The sequence below is a fragment of the Staurois parvus genome, unplaced genomic scaffold, assembly GCF_062004578.1.
Source record: "Staurois parvus isolate SC_StPar_1 unplaced genomic scaffold, SC_StPar_1.0 ptg000152l, whole genome shotgun sequence".
NCBI lineage: Eukaryota > Metazoa > Chordata > Amphibia > Anura > Ranidae > Staurois > Staurois parvus.
The window spans coordinates 2,436,541-2,457,489 of NW_028317948.1; the positions used below are offsets into that span (position 1 = coordinate 2,436,541).

The following is a 20,949-nucleotide window of genomic DNA, read 5'->3' on the forward strand; positions in this document are numbered from 1 at the left end:
ATTGGCAGCTATGAGTGACAAAACCGCTCGCTCTTCAAATTCTTGGTTGTGATGACCTTTGTGATCACTTCTTTAGCAGTGAAAGCTGCTAGATTAGACTGTATGTGATTATTTGCAATGCGCTCTGGTGAATTTTTAGGATTAGTTCCTCACGCTAATTGTAATTAACCACCTATTGACTCTATTCTAACCGCCTCTGATTCAACAAAGGGCATTCTACAATCTGCTCAAACCTTTGGATGTTCCCATAACAACTCTAATTAAGGGGTTTAGATTTTTTTTAAAGGTACCAATCCAGCTTGAAAAATACCTCTTGCTATAGATGTTCTTATATATTGTAAGCTCTAACGAGCAGGACTCTCCGATTCCTCCTGTATTGAATTGTATTGTTACTGTATTGAGTGTCCTCATGTTGTAAAGTTCTGCACAAACTGTTGGCACTATATAAATCTTGTATAATAGTAATAATAATTTTTCACTCTGTTAGCCGAGCATCATCCATAAAAATATAAATTAAAAACTTAGTAGCACTAAAATAAATAACTGTCCGCAGTCTCTGGTCATCCCCTGTACTACTGTACATCCGCAGTGTCTGGTCATCTCCTGTACTGTGTCCGCAATTTCTGGTCATCCCCTGTACTACGTCCACAGTTTATGGTCATCTCCTGTACTACGTCCACAGTTTCTGGTCATCCCCTGTACTACGTCCGCAGTCTCTGGTCATCCCCTGTACCGTGTCCACAGTCTCTGGTCATCCCCTGTACCGTGTCCGCAGTCTCTGGCCATCCCCTGTACTGTGTCCACAGTCTCTGGTCATCCCCTGTACCGTGTCCGCAGTCTCTGGTCATCTCCTGTACTGTGTACGCAGTCTCTGGTCATCCCCTGTACCATGTCCGCAGTTTCTGGTCATCCCCTGTACCGTGTCCGCAGTCTCTGGTCATCTCCTGTACCGTGTCCGCAGTCTCTGGTCATCCCCTGTACCGTGTCCGCAGTCTCTGGTCATCCCCTGTACCGTGTCCGCAGTCTCTGATCATCTCCTGTACCGTGTTCGCAGTCTCTGGTCATCTTCTGTACCGTGTCCGCAGTCTCTGGTCATCTCCTGTACCGTGTCCGCAGTCTCTGGTCATCTCCTGTACCGTGTCCGCAGTCTCTGGTCATCTCCTGTACCGTGTCCGCAGTCTCTGGTCATCTCCTGTACCGTGTCCGCAGTCTCTGGTCATCTCCTGTACCGTGTCCGCAGTCTCTGGTCATCTCCTGTACCGTGTCCGCAGTCTCTGGTCATCTCCTGTACCGTGTCCGCAGTCTCTGGTCATCTCTTGTACCGTGTCCGCAGTCTCTGGTCATCTCATGTACTGTGTCCGCAGTCTCTGGTCATCTCATGTACTGTGTCCGCAGTCTCTGGTCATCTCATGTACTGTGTCCGCAGTCTCTGGTCATCTCCTGTACTGTGTCCGCAGTCTCTGGTCATCTCCTGTACTGTGTCCGCAGTCTCTGGTCATCTCCTGTACTGTGTCCGCAGTCTCTGGTCATCTCCTGTACTGTGTCCGCAGTCTCTGGTCATCTCCTGTACTGTGTCCGCAGTCTCTGGTCATCTCCTGTACTGTGTCCGCAGTCTCTGGTCATCCCTGTACTATGTCCGCAGTCTCTGGTCATCTCCTGTACTATGTCTGCAGTCCATTGGTTCAGAATATTTTTTTCCATGTTTTTCTCCTCTAAAACCTAGGTGCGTCTTATGGAGCGAAAAATACGGTATTTGATCCCCTGCAGCTTTTGTAAGTTTGCCCACTTACAAAGAAATGAAGGGTCTATAATTTTTATCATAGGCGTATTTTAAATGACAGAGACAGAATATCAACCTAGAAAACAGAAAAAAACACATGATACAAATGTTATAAATTGAGTTGCAGTTCAGTGAGTAAAATAAGTATTTGATCCCCAAGCAAAACCGGACTTACCAGGTTTGCACATTTCTCAGGAGGGATTTAGGTCAACTCTTCTTTACATACCTTCTCTAAATCCTAAAAGTATCTTTGCTGCCCCTTGGCAACTTGAATTTTCAGCTCCCTCCATAAATGTTCTATAGTATTAAGGTCTGGAGACCGGCTAGGCCACTCCTTGACCTTAATGTGCTTCTTCTTGAGCCACTCCTTTGTTGTCTTAGTAATATGTTTTTGGTCATTGTCATGCTAGAAGATCCATCCATGACCTATCTTCAGTGTTCTGGCTGAGGAAAGAAGGTTCTCAACCAAGATTTTACAATACATGGCCCCGTCCATTGGCCCCGTAATGCGGCAAAGTCAGCCTTTACTTTTAGCAGAGAAACCGCCCCAAAGCATAATGCTTCCACTTCCGTGCTTGACTGTAGGGATAGTTTTCTTAGGCCCATATTCAGCATTTTTCTTCCTCCAATCACGGCAAGTCGAGTTAATGCCAAAGAGCCCAATTTTGGTCTCATCAACTACTGTACTTTCTCCCAATCCTTCTCTGAATCATTTAGATGTTTATTGGCAAACTTCAGACAGGCTTTCTTCAGGAGTGGGACCTTGCGGACACTGAAGGATTTCAACCTGTGGTGGCGTATTGTGTTACCAATGGTCTGTTTGATGACTGATCCCAACTACCTTCAGATCATTCACAAGCTCCTTCTGTGTAGTTCTGGGCTGATCCCTCACGTTTCTCATATTCATCCTTACCCCATGAGGTGAAATCTTGCATGGAGCTCCAGACCAAGGGCGATTGATGGTTATTTTATATTTCTTCCATTTGCGAATAATCACACCAACAGTTGTCTCCTTCTCACCAAGCTTCTTGACAATGGTCTTGTAGCCCATTATAGCCTTGTGCAGGTCTACAATCTTGTCCCTGGGGTCATTTGACAGTTCTTTGCTCTTGCCCATGATGGTGAGGAAGAATGAGATTATGTGGACAGGTGTCTTTTATACACATTACAAGTTTTTGTTAGGAGCATCTTCCTAAATTGACAGGACTAATCTGTGTACCACATGAGCACATAGCCAGTCTGTGGGAACCAGAATTATGGTTGGTTGGTAGGGGATCAAATACTTATTTTACTCAGTGAACTGCAACTCAATTAATACCCTTTGTGTCATGTGTTTTTTTTTTACTGGATTTTTGGTTGATATTATGTCTCTATTTAAAGTACACCAATGATACAAATTACCCTTCATTTCTTTGTAAACTTAAAAAATCTGCAGGGGATCAAATAATTATTTTCCCCGCTGTACTTTAAAATCTTTATTCCAAAAAAAAACTGTTGTTGTAACTGCTTATAAAATAACTGTAGGTTTGGCTTCAAGGTGTTTGTTAGTGTATCTAAACCTACAAATACACCGAACATTACCCTTCCCCCAGATTGAAAATGCTGCTTCCCAAGGCTGTCTCTCTTCATTGTGAGTGTAGACACTCTAATACAGGAGGTGTGTAACTGACTAGATCACCAGGTAAAAAGAGAGGGGGAAAAAAGCCTAAAGAAATAAAACTAATGGAGCCACCACATCTAATGATTGGTAAGCTGCAACATATTCTATTTTTGTGTTTGGGTTTAATACAGCTTTAAGGCATGTACATTTTATAGGTTAATGTTGCACAGTGGCTTAGTCAGTGAGATTTGATCCATGTATGGGCAGGCTGGTTGTATTGAAGTTGATCCATTAATTTTAGTAAAACCAGCCTGTCAAATTTTTTCATGCCATCACTGCCAGTGGCTGTAGCTGCCAGCAGTGATCATTGTGTTCTGCCAGTGGGGAAGGCTTCCTGCAAACAGAACAGAAAGCGCTGTGGGAAGGATTCCCCATCAACACTGATTTTGTTGATGGGGAATTGAGTAATTTTCTTTTTCTTCTACCCATGGTGGGAGGAAAGAAAATTGCATAATTTATGGCCTGCCTCACACTCTTGCTGGACAGATTGGTCTGGTAAAGGAAGCTAAAAAAATAACAGACTTACTGGCCAGATAGCCAAGTGGAATAAAGCCTAAAAAAGAAAATGGATGCAGCCACCACATCTAGGATTGGAAAGCTGCAATATAATACATCTTTTGTAGATTATAAGATATACCGTATAAGATGACTTTTTACCCCTTGAAAATCTTCTCAAAAGTCGGAGGTCATCTTATACGCCGGTATACGGCATACTGACACTTTTTAGGGGGGGGGCGGCGCGGTGCCACCGCCGCCCCCCCCTTCCAATGGAAGGGACACTAAGTACAGGGGTGGGCAGGGGCTGTTTCTTACCTGGCTCCGGTCTCACGACGATCCGGTCCAGGAAGCGTGGCTGCTCCTTCAGTTCGGCCACTGGATGTTCGCACGGCTGCTCGGCTCCGGCGAGGGGGCGGAGCCGAGCGGCCCCGCGAAAATCGAGTGCAGGAGCAGCAGGTAAGTGTTCAGTGTAGAGGTGCTGCTGCAACCACATATGCTGGCTGCAGCAGCACCATACTAGAACAGGGTCAGCAAGTGTAATTGGTGTCAGTGGGAGGAATAGTGCCCCATCATTGGTGTCACTGATACCAATGATGGAGCACTATTCCTCCCACTGAGACCACCGATGGGGCACTATTTCTCCCCCCCACTGACACCAACGATGGGACACTATTCCCCCCCCCCCACTGACACCAACGATGGGGCACTATTCCCCCCCCCCACTGACACCAATGATGGGGCACTATTCCACCCCCCACTGACACCAATGATGGGGCACTATTCCACCCCCCACTGACACCAATGATGGGACACCATTCCTCCCACTGACACCAATGTTGGGACACTATTCCTCCCACTGACACCAATGATGGGGCACTATTCCCCCCACTGATACTAATGATGGGGCACTATTCCTGCCACTGATACCAATGATGGGGCACTATTCCCCCCACTGATACTAATGATGGGGCAGTATTCCTGCCACTGATACCAATGATGGGGCACTATTCCTCCCACTGATACAAATGATGGGGCACTATTCCTGCCACTGATACCAATGATGGGGCACCTATTCCCCCCACTGATACCAATGATGGGGCACTATTCCTGCCACTAATACCAATGATGCGGCACTATTCCTCCCACTGACAACAATGATGGGGCATTATTCCTCCCACTGTTGTGCATTGGAAGAGGGGTAGTCTTATACGGCGAGTATAGCCCAAACACTACATTTTAGCAGGAAAAGTAGGGGGTCGTCTTATACGCCGGCAAATACGGTAGTTTAATTCTGTGTTGAGGATGGTCAGGGCACATGGGATAGAAAGATACCAAAGACCTCCAGAGTTTTACTTACCCAGAGAAAGCACAATTGTTTCTGAAAGACTAGCAGGGCAGCTATAATCAGTCTGCAGGCAGCAAATGAAGCAACAAAGCAAATAATTGTGAAACAAAATACATGAAGAAGCAGAGGCAGCCGGACGTTTCATGGTACACTGAGCACTTGGCAGGGAAGCGGTGCAGGGAGTCATATTGTTTGAAGTCCTATGCTCCCTACAGGAATATACAGCTGTGTAATTCCATGCTGAAATTATTCCTAGAAAAATATAAACAAGAGATGTAATAGCAGTGAAAACAGTGAGCCGTCAGAAGCATCTGTCCTAGAATATTTCATTGTTTGCCTTGACATTTGAATGGTTCACGGCTTTATATCACTGCAGATAAAACAGCAATTCTGATTGTGCTTTAGTATCTGTCTACCTGTCATTGCAATATTTAACATACTAAGGTCTCATGTACACGGGGCGTACATACCCATACACCTATGGAGTACCATGTTTACCCACACAGGTATGCACAGGTGTATGGTCCCATGTAGCTGTCAATTGGGACACAGTCAGGCACAACCACGGCACAACCGCTGCTTCCATTGTGACATCCATGCAGGTACATGGCCCCCCGAACACATCCTGTCTATGTGCAGGGAAAGTATAATGGGGGGCAGTGTCTGTGTTCTGCAGCTGTTGCATCCCTATTGACAGCAATGGGACTGGCAGCACGAGGGTGCAGTGAACACTTGTGCATCCCTGTGTGGGTAAACTCAGCCCTCCACAGGCATACAGGTATGTACATCTCATGTAAACAAGGCCTTTATGTTTATTATTATTATTGATGACAGGCATTTATATAGTGCTAACAATTAATGCAATGCTTATACATAATCTACATTTATATCAGTCCCCGCCCTCAAGGAGCTTACAATCTAAGATTCCTATCCTCCATGCAGATGCATACTAGGGCCTATTTAGACAGGAGCCAGTTAAGACAGGAGCCAGTTAACCTATCAGCATGTCCTTGGAGTTTGGAAGTACCTGAGTAGAACATATAGACCCCATGTAGGTAGTCTACTGGTCGGTATCTAAAGTGATGACCCCAGTGCTGCAAGGCAGAAGTGCTAACCACTAAGCCATTGTACTACCTAATAAATATATATATCTCGTATGTGTGTATATATCTACAGTATATATATATTGCCAAAAGTATTGGGATACCCCTCCAAATAATTGGATTTAGGTGTTCCAATCACCTCCATGGCCACAGGTGTATAAAATCAAGCACCCAGGCATGCAGACTGCTTCTACAAACATTTGTGAAAGAATGGGTCTCTCTGAGGAGATCAGTTAATTCAAGTGTGGTACTGTGTGTGGTAGGTTGCCATCTGTACAATAAGTCCATTCATGAAATTTCCTTGCTACTAAGTATTCCACGGTCAACTGTTAGTGGTATTATAACAAAGTGGAAGCAACTGGGAACAGCAGCAACTCAGCTACAAAAAATTACAGAGCGGGGTCAGCGCATGCTGAAGTGCACAGTGAGCAGAAGTCACCAACTCTCGGCAGAGTCAATATCTAAAGACCTCCAAACCTAATGTGACCTTCAGATTAGCACAACAAGAGTGTGTAGAGAGCTTCATTGAATGGGTTTCCATGGCTGAGCAGCTGCATCCAAACCTTACATCACCAAGTGTAATGCAAAGTATTGGATGCAGTGGTGTAAAGCACGCTGCCACTGGACTCTAGAGCATTGGAGACATGTTCTCTAGAGTGACAAATCTAGCTTCTCTGTCTGGCAATCCGATGGACAGCTCTGGGTTTGATGGTTGCAAGGAGCACGGTACTTGCCTGACGGCATTGTGCAAAGTGTAAAGCTTGGTGAAGGGGGGATTATGGTGTGAGGTTGTTTTTCAGGGGTTAGTCTTGGCCCCCTAGTTCCAGTGAAGGGAACTCTTAAGGCGACGGCATACCAAGACATTTTGGATAATTTCATGCTCCCAACTTTTTGGGAACAGTTTGAAGATGGCCCCTTCCTGTTCCAACATGACCGCACACCAGTGCACAAAGCAAGGTCCATAAAGACATGCACAAGTCCTGACCTCAACACCATTGGGATGAATTAGAGAGGAGACTGTGATCCAGGCCTTCTCATCCGACATCAGTGCCTGACCTCACAAATGTGCTTCTGAAAGAATGGTCAAACATTCCCTTATGCACTCCTAAATCTTATGGACAGCCGTCCCAAAGCCTTTATCCATAGGTAAGAGTTTTATTCCACTAACTGCTCAAATTGTTGGCCTTGGAGTTTGCAGCATATGTATATACAGTGAATCCAAGAAAGTTGAACATTGCTTAATGTAGCAAAACTGATGATACATGCAGAGATCATTTACTTCTTTATTTCTGGTTCACACTTCCCACATGGTAAACAGTCTTGTTTTACTGTGCAGGAAGTGTCTGTTCTGGCCAGCAGTTCCTTTACCAAAGTTTCAACTTTTTTTTTTTTAACAATGTGTGACATTTATGGATTTCTATGCACTTTTTTGGGGGAGTGCATAGGAACACAGAGAAACAGAGCTGAAGGTGAGCTGCAGTGGCAAACAGATCTGTTGCAGATTTCAGAGGTCAAGTGTGAACAGGACACATAAAAACAATTTTTTTTTGTGTGTGCCTTTGGGGAGTTGCAAGTGTGAACAAGCCTTTAGTGCAACAATTGTCCTGGGCTGATAAACTACTGACTTCAGGTGACTCCAAAGAAAACCGTTGAGTGGTGGTAGATAGGTGCTACTTACAATATCTCTGACCTGTAAACAGTCCCTCATTATCAGCTTTCACACCTTTTGAGATGTTTTATTCTCTTATGCGATATGCATTGTTAAAAACCATTTCAAAGGTAGTTGTTGTTTGTGCTTAGAACAGCATTTACTAAGTGAGAAAACTCTGCAAGCCTCAACAAGTTGAATGACATGCCCATAGCAGTTAATGCTTGTACAAGCTTTGAGATATTAACTTTCAACTCCTGTCATAATCTGCAGGGCAATTTCTAACAAAATGATGATTCATGGAGCCCATGGAGTTTGTGTTTTTTTTTTTTTGTTTTTTTTTCTGGATGTAGAACTAATTTCTCACCATCAAATCTAAATTTTAGTGTTTTGTTTGTGGATCCCCAGTTCATTTTATTAAATCAGCCTCCAAGTGTCTAACCCATTTTTATACAAACGACGATGGACTGAAATTATAATAGCCAGGTAAAGGTATCCATTAATCTGAGTTAATAATGAAAACTGCTGTACCATTATAGATACAAAAACGAAAAAAAAAAATCAGTATATGTTTTGTTGTTGTTTTCATCAATGTTTTTTGAGCTGAGTTTTGACAGTGCAATGGACGCTTCACTATAAATCATGACCTGTTCCTGGGGCTTACTTGTCACCATGTAGATCAGGGGTCTCCAGACTGTGGCCCGAGGGCCAGATGTGGCCCTTTGCTTGCCTTTATCTGGCTCTTGAGGAACTATTCCTTCCACTGATATGAGGTACTATTTCTTCCAATAACACCAAAGACAAGGCACTATTCCTCCCACTGACATCATCAATGGGGTACTATTCCTCCCACTGACACCATAGACTGTGTACTAATTCTCCAACTGACACCAATAATTTCATTTTTATTTACTCCCACTAACCACCAAGCCTATGTCGTTGTTTGCTCCCACCGATGCCAGGGCATTTTCTACTTCCTCTGGGCACAGTCCGGCCCCCCTAATATTTTAAAGGGTAGTACACTGGCCCTTTGTTTCGAAAGTTTGGAGACCCCTGATGTAGATGATTCACCATTGCTGTACACTGCCCTCGAAATTTCCCATAGTGTTCAATGGATATTCCTTGCAATGCTAGTTGACCTCCATTTGCCTTGCACTGAATGAAACTCTGCATAAACCATGTGTAGGTTAAATTAAATAATATAATTATATATTCCACTAATCGCTTCCTATTGCAACTACATTTCCGTGACTGTTCTGTATCAGTCTACCTGAAGCAGATTGGCTGCAAGTGAGCAACGTGGAATCGCTGGAATTTATGCATGTTATTATGCACTCTTAATTAGTTGTGTTCTGTGCTTTGTATGTGAGTGTTGCAGTTTGATTTGGGTGATGGTTCATTAATACTTTTCGTGCATTTCTAGAGTGACAAACACCACAATAATAAGCATGGCTGCTTGACTGAGCGAGGTCGGGTATGTGTTATTTGATCATTGTTTATTATGTCCGCTCTATAACACGTCCTAGGAGTATATGTTCCCCATTCTCTGTGTTGTTTACTGCTTTTTATTCCTTTTTTAAAATTAATCGATGCATTCTAATTAAAGTATATTTGATATACATTTATTCTTTTATCACCTGTATTTTATTTTTATTCTAAGCACAGAGAATGGCAGCCTTGTATGCATTAATCTCTGCTGTACCCTGCCTAATGCAGAACATAAATTGCATTCTTCATTTTACCATACATTTCACTGTTCATTGTGGTGCTGGGAGCTGTGAAATTGTGTCGTGTTCATGGGTTCCATGTATTCCTCAATTTTTATTTTCAAAGCAACAATTATGGCTAATCATGTGACTTACTATATCATCATCTTGTCCCGTTCTCAGTTGAGTTGGCTGCTGTTCAATTATTGGCATTCCATTTTGTGAAGTAGGATATTCCTGAGACATTATACTGTAGATAGAAAAAAGCCTCACAATGCGTTCATACGTTGCCCTACAAGTATATATTTATTTATGTGTTTTTTTTTTTTATTTGGGCAAAGAAAAAAGCCTTTTAAACTAGTACCTTTAGATACTCAAACATTGTCTTCAATCTTCAGAAGAGCACCCAAGGACCTCTGACACGCAAAGGTGCTTTATAATGGAAATGTTGACCACGTTTATGGGTGTGGAATTATATATAGAAATTTACTGGTCCAAGGGACTAAATCGAGGTCCCAATCTACTTGTCCATTGTGACAATTAACATGTCCTGATAAGAAACATTTTTGTTTACCAAGATGGAAAATATAAAAGGTTGATGTTTTGTACTGGGCTTTTTTGGCGACTTTTTAATATTTTTTATCTTCTGCTAAAGAATTTCTTAAAACCCCCAAACATTATATGCTTTTTTTTAAAGCAGAGGCCCTGGAGAATAAATTGGTGGGTGTTGCAATTTTTTATTTCACACTGTATTTGCACAATGGTTTTTCAAATGCAATTTTATTGGAAAAGATACACTTTTTTGAATTTTAATGCAAAAAAAAAAAAACAATACAGAGACCAATATTTTTGTAAAATATAAAAGATGTTATGCTGAGTAAATAGATACCAAACATGTTATGTTTTAAAATTGCACAAACCCAAGCAACAACCTGCAAACAACATACATTATACAATCCATACGCAACGCTTTAAAAGCCTTTACAGGTTACCAATTTTACACAGGAGGTCTGGTGCTAAAATTACTGCCCATGATCTGACTTTGCGGTGATACCTCACATGGGACCGATATGTGTGTTTGCCTTTGATGGTGAGCACAAAGGACAGGGGTGTTTTTTGAATTTTCTTTTTTCAATTTGTTTTTTACACTGTCGCTTTAGTTTTTTTTTTTTTTATCACGGTTATTGCTGTCACAACGGCTATAAACATGCTCTGTGACAGCAATAAGTAGTGACAGGTACTCTGTATAGAGAGATCTGGGATCATAAAGATCCCCGATCCCTCCTCTGCCCTTTAAAAGTATTTGATCACTTCAATGCTTTCCATTTCTGAAAATGGTGCCATTTACATCCAGGGAAACCGGAAGTGATGTATGCTGATCTCTTTCCTGTTTCTAATCTTTGTGCGCCTTTATGATCAGCCAGCGGAAATGCCAGTTGATCGTTCGCGTGTCCCAGTGGGACGGGACAGCCCGTGGAAGGTGGCGGGAGGGGGGAACTATCCCCTCCTGCTGCTTGTACAAGTGATCCAGTGGCTAGTTAGCTGCTAAGATTGCTTTTACAAGAGAGCTCTAAACCCTGCTGCTTGCTCGCAACAGGGCTAAATGTAAAAAAATACTTCTTGCCCGGTGCCGGAACTGCATGTCCTGGGCATTGGTCGATAGGAAATGAACATCCCTGAGATTGGTGGATCCGGTTCTCCCCATTTCATTGATTGTGGTTTGTTATTGCTGTGTCACTTGGGCTGATGGGCTGTCTTACTATCCAATAAAGTGCAAAGCTTTGCTGTTATCTGCTTTACACACTTTACTAGGTTTAGAGGCTCTATAGTTGGGACTGGTTGTTGCCAGCTAACCTGGTTGTTGCCAGCTAACATGTTGGGACTGGTTGTTGCCAGCTAACCTGTGTAGGGACTTTACAATTCGTCCTCCCCTCCCCAGGTTCACTTCAACACTGCAGTTAGAATGGGGAGCAAAAGACCGGTGGGTAAAGTATTCCATTCTGGTTGGCATCATTGTGTTCTAAAACTCAAAGAATTGTAGGAGTCACAATTACTCCTTATATTGAAGTTTCTGAAATTGCATGTTTCAGACAAGGAAGATCCTTATCCTTTCAGATACATATAGGTAAAAATTGTTGTTTGCAGTGACTGTGATTGTGCCATTAGAGTGCAGTTGTTAATCTCCCCATTGGTTTTTTTTCTTTCTTTTGCAGTAGATTGGGTATCCCTGTCTGGTTCTATTTTTCTATCTATTGGCAAATTTGTCTGTCCATACACACTTGTATGGACAGACAAATTTGTATTTGTAAATTCTGAGAGAAAGGGATATTTGGTTGGTTAGAACAAATCTCAAAGTACATTTGCTGCCCAATATGTATAGATACACATCATAGGCAATTAACAGACCCATGCATTGCTTTCTTTGTTAACCATTTATTCCCAGAGCATTTCTTTATCAGCCTTTACAGATTACAAAGCAATATCTCCTCCAGCAGATCACCTAGGGTTGCCGTCGCATCCCTTTAAAACCCGAACTCACGTTAATTACTGAGGCAAATTTAATGCAGATAAGTTTAATTAACACCTTTAATCAACCACAGAACCTGTGTAATTAATATGTGTTCGAATTTAAAGGGATGGGATGGCAACCCCAATCCTACCTCTAGATCAGAGTTTCTCAACCTATTTTCAGTCATGGCACCCCTTAACACTAAAATGTGAAAAATGAAAATGTTACTCTTTAATGGGAAATCTGAGCCTCAAAACCGCCTTGTTGAAATTTAACCATCAGAGGCCCCCCCATCACATTAAAGTCCCTGCCCATCATATCAACATCCCTCTTCACATCAGAGTCTCCCCTTAATATCAGAGGCCCCCATCTCCAGAGCTCCCATACATGGGAACCTACCCTGACCTTGAAGCACCTTGGGGCAACTCAGATGGCACACTGGTTGGGAAACACTGCTTTAGATAACTGTATGCACAAAGTATGTGTATCTGATCCCATTTTCCCTTCCATCTATGTGTGTCTAACCCTGTTGTCACTTGTCGTCTACATGCCTAAATTGAATGCTGGAGATCTTACATAAAGATTGTATGGTGTGAATGCATCTTGTCGAGTCAAACATCTTTTTTGCATTCACTACTAATCTTTATTTTATTAATGCTCCATCCAACTCTGTCTTGCGTGTTCCCTTGATTGTAATAAAATGCTATGGACTATATGTTGTTTTTCCTCTTATTTGAGAATTCATCTCTTGGTCCAGGATGAGAACTAAAGTCATTGTCTCTCACACACAGGAGGCCTGGAAACATGCCATCCAGAAAGCCAAGCAGATGCCTGACCCATGGGCTGAGTTTCACTTGGAAGACATAGAAACAGAGCATGCGATCCGACACAGGTTTGTTTCAGCTCCCGCTATAGTATAAGAGATTTCAGAAGAATAGGATGCAGGAGACCCTGGGTCACTGTTGGGAATGTGGAGTCTACTCTATTGTCTGACATGGCAGGGGGGCGATCGGTTTCCTTAACGACCTACTTCAGACATATTTATTTAAAGTAAAATTACTTTTAAAGCCGTACTGCAGACAGAGACCAAAATATACACACATCTAAAATACATATATGTGCATTGTTGTATTTTACCAAAATATATTTCTGAACCAGTACTGCTTTGACCTGAAGAAGGGGACACTCTCCGAAAGCTTGTCCTCAAAATTGTTTGTTAGTGCAAATAAAAACAGTACTCAATTGTTTCTGCCAAAATATTTTGTAATTCTGTGCAGCCAGTCTTGTGATCAAAGTATTCCTGCCAGACACTGTAATAAAGATGGGTTGCTCTTCTGTAGCACAGCTGGATGGCTGACTCTGCCAGTCTGCTGAATAAGTAGTGATCACCACACTGATAAAATCACCTCTTATCTAATACTACTTTCTTCTTCTGTCAGTGAGCTCTTGTCAGAAATATCATTGTGGAATGTAGTAGGGCAGGATTTTCCTTCAACAGATCCAGGAACCAGAAAGCTGATTGTTAACTGCATCATGTTTCCTCCAACATCTTTGTACATAGTGTGAAAACCATAGATACATCTTTTAATGCTGATTTTGAATGAACAGGTAACCACATTGAATTGCATTTTTCAGATGTGTTGGGGGTCCTTTCCCTAAGGTGGCCATAAATGTTGAAATTTGCAGTCAGTTTCCATCCACCAGGAATTGCACATATTTATTTATTTAATTATTTCAGGTACTTATATAGTGCCGTCAATTTACGCAGCGCTTTACATATGTATATTGTACATTCACATCAGTCTCTAACCCTCAAAGGGTGTACAATCTAAGGTCCCTAACTCACATCCATACATACACATACTAGGGCCAATTTAGACAGGAGCCAATTCACCTACCAGCATGTCTTTGGAGTGTGGAAGGAAACCGGAGTACCCGGAGGAAACCCACGCAGGCACAGGGAGAACATGAAAACTCCAGGCAGGTGGTGCCGTGGTTGGGAATCGAACCAACGACCCTAGCACTGCCAGGCAGAAGTGCTAACCATTTAGCCACTGTGCTGCCCATATGATGCATACATAAGTAATCACTGGAAACTAAGCAATCTACCACCCACAAACTTGATCGACCACCTAGTCAACTATGAAGGCTAAACAGGAAAATCAATTGATGGCTTTATTACAGTTAATGAATAATCAATCAAAAACCGGAGAAAAAAACAGCTATTAGGTCAAGAGGGTTGGGATTTGGGGGGGCAGAGAAAGCTACTGCCTTACTTGGGGCCCCATTTTGCCCAAAGGTGTCTATACACCCAGAGATTTCTTTTTGTTCAGCCAGATGGATGAATCTTCCATTGCAGCTACTGTATTCTGACAGCCAGCATCTCCGGCTGTCAGAATACCCAAACAGTACCTGTATATGTTTGGATGCAGGCTTTGTTTGGCTGACAGTCTATCGCCAGCTTTAATCCATCTCTGTTCATAGCTTATCCAATAAGCAGCTGGTACAGAAAGTCACAGTACTAAACAGTGGTGTCACCTTATTTATTTATTTCAGGTACTTATACAGTGCCATCAATTTACGCAGCGCTTTACACATATATTGTACATTTACATCAGTCCCTAACCCTCAAGGGGTGTACAATCTAACTCACATTCATACATACACATACTAGGGCCAATTTGGACAGGATCCAGTTAACCTCCCAGCATGTCTTTGGATTCGAGCCAACGACCCTAATACTGCCAGGCAGAAGGGCTAACCATTTGGCCACTGTGCTGCCCTGCCTTCCTACCTTTGCAAGGGAAATGTGAATTAGAAGAGTGGCTGAACAAAATTACAAATATTTTGGCATATCTGAAATGAACATGCCCTTCAATTATATTTTGTACTGTCCATTGATAAAATAAACACCGTTGTCTACAATCATTTCACCAGCTGCTTCTTAATGACGCGATGAGACATTTAGAATTTATGTTAAAAAGCTGTATATTGCTGAAATGTCATTCTACTGTGCAAGGGTTTGTTTTGCTCCCATTGACCTGCAGTTGCAATTCAAGACAAGGACTGTTTGGAGGTCTGCAAGTGGCTGCCAGGCTCTTACACTCAGAAACCTGGTTGAGTTCCAAGAATGTTCCCAGTAAATTTGGAATGCTTCCCTGTGACACGTAGCCCTATGGTTAGAAAAGTTTAGGTAATATATACAGCCAGCTAGGGACAGAGTATCACATTTTCATGCAGTTCTATCTGCTTTTACTGCAGGACAAATGTTTTTTTTTTTCATTCTTCTAAAATTATAACTATTTAGTTAGGCACATCAACAGGGAGTAAAGGGTTAAAACTGGCTGCCAAATGCAGTTTAATTCATAGGGTCTGCTTTTACCTCTGGAGGTCCGCTTCAGAATTTTAAATAGGTGACAATTTTTAAAAAATAATGTAACTGTTCAAAAAAGAGTGTCATCAAGCATCCCTTGTTGTGTGTAAGCCGGCATTACATGGATCAAAATTTTGTCTGTTTTTGGGCTGGATTTCGATCCATGTATGGGCTAGCTGGTTGTGCACAAGTCATTTTATCGATCGACTTGTGCACAACTAGCCTGTCGAGTATTTCCCGAATGATCAGTGCTGCTGGCTATATCCATCAGCACTGATCAGTGTATTCTGATGGCAGGGAAGGCTCCCCGCGGTCAGAATGCAATACCACAGCTGGAAGGATTGTGTGTGGATAGGGGAATCAGCTCATTTTAATTCATTCAACTTGCTGGGTGTATCTCAGAAAACTCCAAAAAGCATATATGCTTTTTGCCTGTACCCCCGGAAATATGCATGATGTTATGAGCCCTGGAAATTGGAAAATGGTTAAGTCCCCCTAATACTGTACTCAAATAAAAATGCCATCACGTGAAAACTTGCATTTTGGGTTTTAATAGGGCGTTGACAAGAAGTTGTACAACCTGTTTTTTTTGTTCAGATATATCAATGAAATATTTATAACTGATGTGATCTGTCAAGTCCCCATAATGAAAAAGCTTTCCTGCAAACCCAAACACCAGAATTATTATTTTTATAATCAGGAAAATGTTATTAAAGGTTTCCAGAGAAAGTGTTGAATAAGGAATGGATACAGGTTCATCTCAATATGTATAGAAGTCCTTCAAGTTAAATACAGCTTGGTTTACATCAACGTTACATTGTAGAAGTAATCTGATTATCACAAAACCATTCCAGAAGTGTAGCATGATTGGACTTTAGTCATACAGCATAGTAAGGGAATCAGATATATCACAGACTCCTTTTAGCACAATGTCAATTGGCAACAGACCAGATGTGGCCAGCCAGGTATCCCACACTTTTTAACATTTATTTAGGTTACTCCCTATGTTGGAAAATAACACACTCAAGTCGTAGCGTATGTAACCCTGGTACTTGGTATATGTGTGGCCCTCGGACCTCAGCAGTCTGTAGTGGGAATACTGATTAGGGTAATAGCATTGATCTCTACTAGCCTCATATAACGTTTCCAGTTGCATATTGTCTTCTGCAGCATATCCCCATCCAAAAATGTCCACACTCTCTGACCTTCATTTCCTTTATTAGGTCTGAAGTTTCTGAAAGTCTTCTCAAGTATTACATAAATTGAACATTATATGTGGCCCTTATGTGAGGTGATGTCAGGGACCACATTTGAGGCCCCATTTAGCTCCTAGGTTGACAAACCCTGGTATGTAACCACCTGAATTATTAGTTGGCAGCAGACTTTTGTATTTTTATGACCTAGAACTGGTCTGCATTGACAGGAAAAGACGGGGGAAAAACAGTTCAAGAATGCTGCATTTTTTTAATTTTTTTACACTTCGGGGATGGTTAGTGTCATGCTGACCCCCAAACAGTAATGTGTAAACTCTCCCGCGTCTCGAGGGAACCAATACCAGGACACACAGTGGGTTGTTGTTTTTCTGGAATTGCAGTGGTATTTAGGAGAACAGTTTAGATATATTATAAGTGCATAAATCCAAAATCAAATGTCCAAGTGAAAAAAAATTTCCTTGTTTTCATTAAATTTCAGTGTATAATTTATTCAACATATGCTGCCATCCAACTGAAGCATGAGATCCTTACGTATCTTTCTGAGTGTGGAACTTTGATGTTTTTAAGCCATACAGGCGCTTAAACAAGGCTTTTTTATTATATTTGACCATGTGAATGGCCTGAATTTATCCTTTTATTTATGAGTGTATGGCAGTATTACACTATGTGGTTTCTTTTTTTCTCTGCAATATTGAGGATTTCATGGAGGAATAAAGTGGAGGCGTTTTATCCCCATTAATGGTGAATAAGAAGTTTTGATCTTACCTAGAGGGCTTAGAATCCCTAATATCCTATAAGGCTCATTACTCACCTGCATCTGGTGAGTGCGGTTGATATTATTTTGCACGTGGTGGAAGGTGGCAGCATATGTTGAATAAATTATACACTAAAATTTAATGAAAACAAGGGCATTTTTTTTCACTTGGACATTTGATTTTGGATTTATGCACTTATAATATATGTATTTGGAGATCTTGATCTTGCGCTGTTATTTTGATGTTATTGATTGGTGTTTTTCACTGTTGCACAGCTGCATAATCACTGAGTTTGTTTATTTGGGCGCTGGGGTATATATGTGCACTATATATATTTTGTTTTTGTTAACAGTTTAGATATGATCAGACCTTCACGGAGTCCTAGCCCCACCTGAACTGGTAGCACGTGTGCTTCAGATAGATAGATCTAATCATCTAAGTTATGATTTATGTCTAACATTATAGAACGTGAGCCAAGATTATGCTAAACATAGTCATGTTTTTATATATGGCTCAGCTGCTGGGGTAACATCATACAGAGCCCTTAAAAGGCCAAAAATAGAACAGTAAGGGATGTTTGTGCTGGGGAGAGCATTGGCCTCTTGACATGAAGTGCTCATAGTCTGTCTATGCCGAGCCATGTGGGCTGTCTGATTCCATTACCGACCTCGTGCTTTGTCAGTTTAATAAACATTTTCTAAATGGCATTTAACCTGTGCTCAAAATCCTGACACTATATTGTCTATGGAAGTCTTGGCTTTGAAATCAATTATGTGGCTCAGAACAATACCCTTTACATCAATTTTAGGGAAAAAAATCCATCCATTAAACCCTAAATATCTGACAAATACCTGCTTTTCATTTGAATGCAATAAATACACATTATCTTGGATTCTGTATGATATTAAATGAAACCTGTACTTTGGAGAATGTAAAGATTGCCATTGCGGACCACTTTCTGTGAAAATTATTATTATTATTATACAGGATTTATATAGCGCCTACAGTTGGCTCAGCGTTTTACAATATAGAGGGAGACAATACAGCAACAATACAGTTCAATACAAGAGGGTTAGGAGCTTACAATCTAAGAGGAAGGGGCTGGTGGTACAAAAGGTAATAACTGTGGGGGATGAACTGATAGAAAGCTTTCCTGAAGTGAAAGGTTTTCAGATATCGCCTAAAAGTGGGCTGAGTAAGCGATAGTCTCATAGACTGAGGTAGAGCGTTCCAAAGGATGGGGGAGGCTCTTGAGAAGTCCTGGAGATGAGCATGGGAGGAGGAGACAAGGGAGCTAAAGAGCAGGGGGTCATGGGAGGAGCAGAGAGTACGGTTTGGGTGATATTTGGAGACAAGATTGATGATGTAATTTGGGGCAGAGTTATAAATGGCTTTATATGTTATTGTTTGGAATTTTATTTGTTGGACAATGGGAAGCCAGTGGAGGGTTTGTCAGAGAGGAATGGCAGATATGGAACGGTTAGTGAGATGGATGAGTCTGGCAGCAGCATTCATGATAGACTGAAGAGGGTAAAGCCTGCAATTAGGTAGGCTAGTGAGGAGGAAGTTACAATAGTCATCTAGTCAATAGTCGTTGTCTGTCTGGAATAGGTAAGTATATCAAATGTCATCTTGCATGCTTGTCCTAAGTCAGTAATGGCAGTCTACAGGGGTTGGCCAAAAAAATGGAAAAACTACATGATTCACAGGTGTGAAAGTGACGACATGTTTTGCGTTGAAAACGGACGTGATGTAATATTCTTTTGCTTTCGCTGTGTGATGAGACACCTAGCTAACAGGTGGAAAATCTCACTTTCGCCATTCACGGCATGCGCTGCTAGTAATACGGAGTCATGTCAGAGCTTACTGAGCTTCAAAGAGGGCAAATTGTTGGTTCCCGCTTAGCTGGTGCCTTTGTTACTGAAGTTGCAGAAATTGAACTTATTTTCTGTGTCGTGAGGTACAATATCAAAGGTTATGATGGCATATAAGAAAACAACTGCTGCAAAAGTGACTGCAGAGCTCAATCTCCGTCTTCACAGGACTTAGATTGAGCTCTGCAGTCACTTGCAGCAGTTGTTTCTGTTGTGGGCCACAATCCTGGGCAATGTCCTTTTGTCTCTTTTGGTTAGTTGACCATGTCAGCTGTGCTTATGCTTATCAAACAAAGTTTTCCCTGAGACTGTGTAAGGACTTATATATAACCTTTGATACAGTATCTTGCGACATGGTAAATAAATTGGCAACTTCAGTCACAGAGGCACCAGCTAAGCGGCACCAACAATTTGCCTTATTTAAAGCTCGGTAAGTTCTGACATGACTACGTATTACTAGAGAGATTACTACAGTGTATGTATGACCGTATTACTACAGGGAATGATGAAAGTGAGGCTTCCCACCTGTTAGCTAGGTGTCTCATCACACAGCGGAAGCAAACAAATGTTACATCTGCAAATCATGTAGTGCTTCCATTTTTTTTGTCTAACCCCTGTACTTATTTCACTTTACAGTGGGAGTGGCAACTTAGACCCTATGCTGATCACCAGTCCTGAAAACTTGTGATAGATACAAAACAGAAACACACGTAGGTACAGTACACACCTGAAACAAATATGCAAAAAAACTAGGTGGCAACCTCAAACAGAGGCAAGCAAAAACTCATTGTGGCTGTGGTGGTGGTGGGAAAGATTCTCCTACTGTCTGGTTTCTGTTTCTGTCAGTGTCCTCATTGGGGAGATCGATCCTCGTTTCTTCTGGTGGGCATTGTCACAATATAGAAAGTGATGGGAAATCCAAAAATTTTCAGTTGTCATTGGAAGCGGAGACAAAGGTAAATCCTTCAGTGGGGACACCTGCTTTAGTGACTACTGTCTAAGAAAGGATATCCCCTGGCTTTGGAGAGATCTCCTCTTACTTCCTGTTGTATCTTTAGGAAAGAAGTGAAGTCCTAGTAGTTCCCACATGCTTTTTGGATCAGGAAATTCTCTGTTTCTTTTAGGAATGGTGAGTAGTTTCATAACTCCAAGTCATTCAGTTCTAATTTAGGCACCTCAGCTGTAAGGAAGAGTCTTTGAAGAACACAGAACTTGCACAGAGCTCTAAATAGAGGGGATAGAGAGAGGAGACCTCAAATGCAGCCCCTTACTTCACTAAAGGGCACGCATACTGTTACGTTTTTGTAATGCTACAGGAAACGACCAGGGCCATTGAACATACCACAGATAATGGTCGAAACCAGTGGGCATGCTCAGAAGACAATTGATGTACTACAGACCACAGACATACAACAGGAGACTGCTGGAGACTGGGAACAATTTACAGAAGACTGATAGAGATCACTGCCATTATAGTCCCATTA

General features: G+C 41.8%; 1 protein-coding gene across 3 annotated transcripts in view; it reads left to right on the forward strand.

Annotated features, from left to right (window-relative positions):
- The window catches only part of EEF2K (eukaryotic elongation factor 2 kinase), a 162,512-nt gene that overhangs the window by 72,785 nt on the left and 68,778 nt on the right, over window positions 1-20,949 (forward strand). For 2 of the 3 annotated variants that reach the window (XM_089674796.1, XM_089674798.1), the window contains exons 3-4: window positions 9,458-9,508; window positions 13,041-13,141. In XM_089674796.1, coding sequence (XP_089530922.1) covers window positions 9,458-9,508; window positions 13,041-13,141 — 152 coding nt within the window. The remainder of the gene's footprint in view (window positions 1-9,457; window positions 9,509-13,040; window positions 13,142-20,949) is intronic. The other variant, XM_089674797.1, reaches the window with a different exon arrangement.